At 38.7% G+C, this 4,675-nt stretch overlaps 1 protein-coding gene across 1 annotated transcript in view; it reads right to left on the reverse strand.

Moving 5' to 3' along the window:
• The window catches only part of LOC306843166 (ryanodine receptor 1-like), a gene marked incomplete at both ends in the record, with an annotated part of 110,764 nt that extends 109,877 nt beyond the window's left edge, over nt 1-887 (reverse strand). The window contains one exon of the mRNA XM_079374465.1: nt 840-887. Coding sequence (XP_079230591.1) covers nt 840-887 — 48 coding nt within the window. The remainder of the gene's footprint in view (nt 1-839) is intronic.
• Nucleotides 888-4,675: the final 3,788 nt, after the last annotated feature.

The following is a 4,675-nucleotide window of genomic DNA, read 5'->3' on the forward strand; positions in this document are numbered from 1 at the left end:
GCAGGACATGTCTCTGATTAGAGACGGCGTCCCTCACTGAGTTGTTAGGCAGACTATCAACTCCATAAGCAGGTCAAAAGACATGTGGGCCACCATAAAAATAGTCAACTAAAGAACCAGGCTTGCAAAAATGTCCATCAAAAATTGCACAAAAAAGCTCACGGTAATAATTCAACAATCCAGCCCAACGGATGAGACCAAAAGTGTGGATGGGGAAGTTCACAAAATATCTATGACAGTGCAATCACATTTACCATTGTTGGGCGAATTTTCCCTGGCGAAATCCAGTCATTTATATAGGAATCTACAAGATCGGAAATTTCTTCAGAAAGCGCAGATTTTCCAAAGTGGTCACGCAAATTTCAGAAAACTGCTTTGTTTGAGAGTATTTTTCTACATTGCTACAAAATTGACAGTGGACATTTTTGATTGCAAAATTTCACTAATGTGATCGCAGTTTAAACACCTGACAAAAAATGAGCGTGCATTCTTAAAAACAAACAGAAAAACAGAGCACCAATCACATGCAGGGAAATTTCTAACACTTAAACAACAGCAATGATGTAACCAAATGTTCAAGACTGAGGGGGACCAGATAAAAAAGTTTAAGAATCTTGCATTTTACTACTTAACCACTAGTCTAAATATGAAACATGGAAACATGAGTGACCCCTCAATGTCTATGGTGGTTTGGCTCTGTATATGCAAAAATACCCATAATGCACAGGCAAAAACTAACTTAAACTCTTTCGTTGAGATTTAACTTTGTGTTCCCCCTAAAAAAGCATTATTAAAAGTATTATTATAAAATCAAAATAGGTCAAGAAGGCATTACATACCGTCCGCAGGAACTGTATCTCTTCATCTCCCCCCTCTCCCTCTGCCATCCTTCTCCGAGGGTTATTTGCAGCTCCTCAGGAGAAATCAGAAAATCCTTCCGTTTTCTCTTCAGTGTGTTTCAGTGCCTTCTATCGCTCTCTCTCGCTCTCTCTCTCTCTCTCTCTCTCTCTCTCTCTCTCTCTCAGTGTGTGTGTGTGGGTGTGCTGGAGGACAGCATGAGTCCTGTAGCTCTCACGATGGAGTGAGAGAGAGTGACAGAAGATTCAGTGCTGCTTCTGTCTCTCTCTCTCTCTCTCTCTCTCTCTCTCTCTCAGCTTCCTTGCTCTCAGATCCTGTGGATGGTGCTCTACCTTCTTACACATTCATACTGCTACCATATTTGCACAACTGGGCCACCCCATTTGCCCAAAACTAATCCTCCCACAGGTCTAATGAGCTATAAATGGAAAATGTGCTTGTGTGTGATGATGTCTGGCAGAAGACACTAAGAAACACACACGCGCATACTCAGCCACATGAGAAGCCCGAATTACATCAGAATGAATCAAATAACGACATTTGTTTAGTTTGGATATTTTTTGACAATATTTGTGCAAAAACACACAGTAAGCAGCTTGAACACAGTGGAGTCCTAATGTGAGCTGAACACAGCTGGATATATTGGGTACATATGTGTGCTCAGCACGCGCTGTGACTGAAACAGATTACAGACAGCGAATTAACAGCTAAACTGAATGAAATTTATTTCAGGCACTATATGTATATATATATATATATATATATATATATATATATATATATATATATATAATTTATATATATATTATATATATAATTTATTTATATAAAAGCACTGCATTTATATAACAGCTTTTATTTTTTAATCTATTAATACATATAGTTTAATAAATATAATATACATTTTATACAATTGTATAAAAATAATTAATAATAAAATAAAATGAATGAAAATGAAATATTATTGGGAACAATTAGGATAGGCTACAAATGATTAGAACACAAATGGCTATGTGCAGGATGAGGCCGTTTTGTCAAAATGTGGGTGCTGGAGAAGAAAAAAATATTTTTAATATAATGCTGAAGCATTACTTACTTACTACATTATCTGCTTAACCTTCATTTGGAAATACAAGAGTGGTATAAATTATGAAATAATATATTGTATAAACATCACATTAAAATGACGTGACTCTGGACCTGGAACAAAATGTAAGTGATAAAAGTAAAATCAACACAACAGTCTAACAGGCCACTGACCCAGCAGGCCAATTAAACAATCAGATAGATAGATAGATAGATAGATAGATAGATAGATAGATAGATAGATAGATAGATAGATAGATAGATAGATAGATAGATAGATAGATAGATAGATAGATAGATAGATAGATAGATAGATGTGCAGTAGAAGTACAGATGGACAGACAGACAAGGTATATATTTTCAATTATATATTTTCCTTTTCTGCATACACAGACACACATAGAGACAGTCTGACAGCTGCATAAGCAACACACCCCTAAAATTACTCTAGGAAATACAGCCAACGTGCTGCACCCAACCACACACACTCACACACACACACACACACACACTCTCTCTCTCTCTCAAACAGGCCACAAACACATACAAAGATGACAGCTGGCATCACTCCTCACCTCCACAATCTCCATCTAAGTGTCATCTCTGAGCGTGTCCCTCCTCTCTCTTAAGTCCACCTGCAACTACATCTGAGTATGGAGTAAAAAGGATGCTGATGGATTTTTGGGGGTCTTTTTGGCAGCCGAGGGCTGAACTTCAGAGAGCATGCTCAGACAGCACGTAATGAAGACTGGGAAGCCGAGTTCATTCGCTCAGGTTTGCTGCGTGCTGCCCTGTAGTCGTGTGAAGTGACCGATAGATGGCGTCGTAGCATCTCACAAACTCACTACAGGAATAACATTGAAGCTAGAACTACAGGTGTTTGCAGGGATCAACTACAGGCCTGTTAAAATGTGAGATAATGTAGTAGGTTACTATAATGAATAACATTAATAGGCTACACAATAACATAATACTCTTAAATTATAATGAATTAGTCTAACTAGTTAAACCACCATTTAATAAACCACTGCCCGATGCTACTCATACCCTGAGTTCCAATTGGGAAGGGCTCATCCGCCCTAATCCCTTCAAAGCGTTTACCCTCTGGAGTGAGAGCTTTGAAGGGTTCAAGGGTGTAGAAACAACTGTTTCTTGAAGTGCCCTTCTGCGTCATTATATAGAGGCGCAGTCATCATGCAAAGAATCAGCACAAACGATCATGGGGGTCCGAAGTGTCCATCAGTTGTACCCTTCTTTAAAAGTAATCAATGTAGTCTAAATTAATAGGCCTACAAGTGTGTGGAAAAATCAGTTGTATTAATGTATTATATCTAAAATGGGATATAATACAATATGAGTGCTCTTTAAAACTGTGAATAAATCATGTAAATATTTACAGGAATGTTTGCCAAGTTACCACAGATTTTGCCATAGCAATAACCATAGTAACAATGGTATTTTGGTGGAAACGATGGTTACCACATGGGAATTTTGTGTTCTGAATGACCGAACAGATGAAGCAATTAACAGCCTGTTTAGGCTTGATAGAACCAGTTTCTGGTCATTAAGTAAACTAAAAGGGCAAATCAGTTTAATTTCTATTAATACCATAGTAATTTTAAACAATGAAATACTGATGACGGGTGTCAATGTGGTTTCTTCAGTTATGCAATCACAATTGCAGAATTTGCAGCAAGAAACTTACTGAAGATGACATGGAAGAAAAAAAGCAAGAAAAAAATATTTACAGGAGAATACAAGTCTAACTTCACCTGTCACTGACAAAAATACCATCTTCTCTCAGAAATAACTCTGTACAATAAGTTCTTCTTACTATGTGAAAGTTACAGATTAGCTTAACCATTTTGAGGAAGTAAACAAAGGTGGAGTGATGAGCAAGGGCCCTTTTGCAAGTTCATTTGTGGTGAAAAAAAACGTCAAAAAAAAAACACAACAGCAACTGCAACAACCCAGACATATCTCTGTCTCCTTCAAAACAGAACAGGCGGCCCGCATTTCACAGAATTGATATTCTAGGTGTCATTCTGAAAGATGGCAGTTGATTCATTCGCACCCATCCTTCAACCGACAGAAGCCCCCCCTCGTCTGGCTTGTATGAGAATCCCACCTCTGTGTGAAAACACACTCACACAGACACACACACGGGCACAGGTTCCCACAGAGTTTGCATGCAAACACACATGCAGCAGTCTTTCCTATCATCTCCCCTCTCCTCCATCCTCAACAAGGCATCCTTTCAGCGTCCCGCTCCAGCTGCACGTGGAGGGATTCAACCCGGGAGACACTACCTTACTGTTAAAGAGAGAAAAAGAAGGGATGAAATTAAAAACGGACCCAAGGCTAACAAATGAACAGATACAGCAGGTACAGACATGCATCTATTGCTTATGACACCTTGTACGCGGAAATTCGTGGAAAACACACCCGAAGGCTCGCTCATTTACCTGTAGCCTAAAGGCAAGGAACTAGTACAGACTAAAACAAAGCTGAAATATGTGTAAAAACACACATGTGGGAAGCGAATGGGAACAAACTTTGGTCTTTTGGGATTGATTTCTCATTGTGATTTATGTTTGGACACTGTCAGTTTTCAATCGGCCTTTCAATGATTTTTACTTCGTATTACTTACTCTCACACTCTTTCAAAAGAGCTCAATCCCTCCCTCTCTTCTCTCTCGCTTACTTTTTCCCCTCCCTCTGTCACACATGC

Source organism: Barbus barbus, assembly GCF_936440315.1.
Source record: "Barbus barbus genome assembly, chromosome: 23".
Taxonomy (NCBI): Eukaryota; Metazoa; Chordata; class Actinopteri; order Cypriniformes; family Cyprinidae; genus Barbus; species Barbus barbus.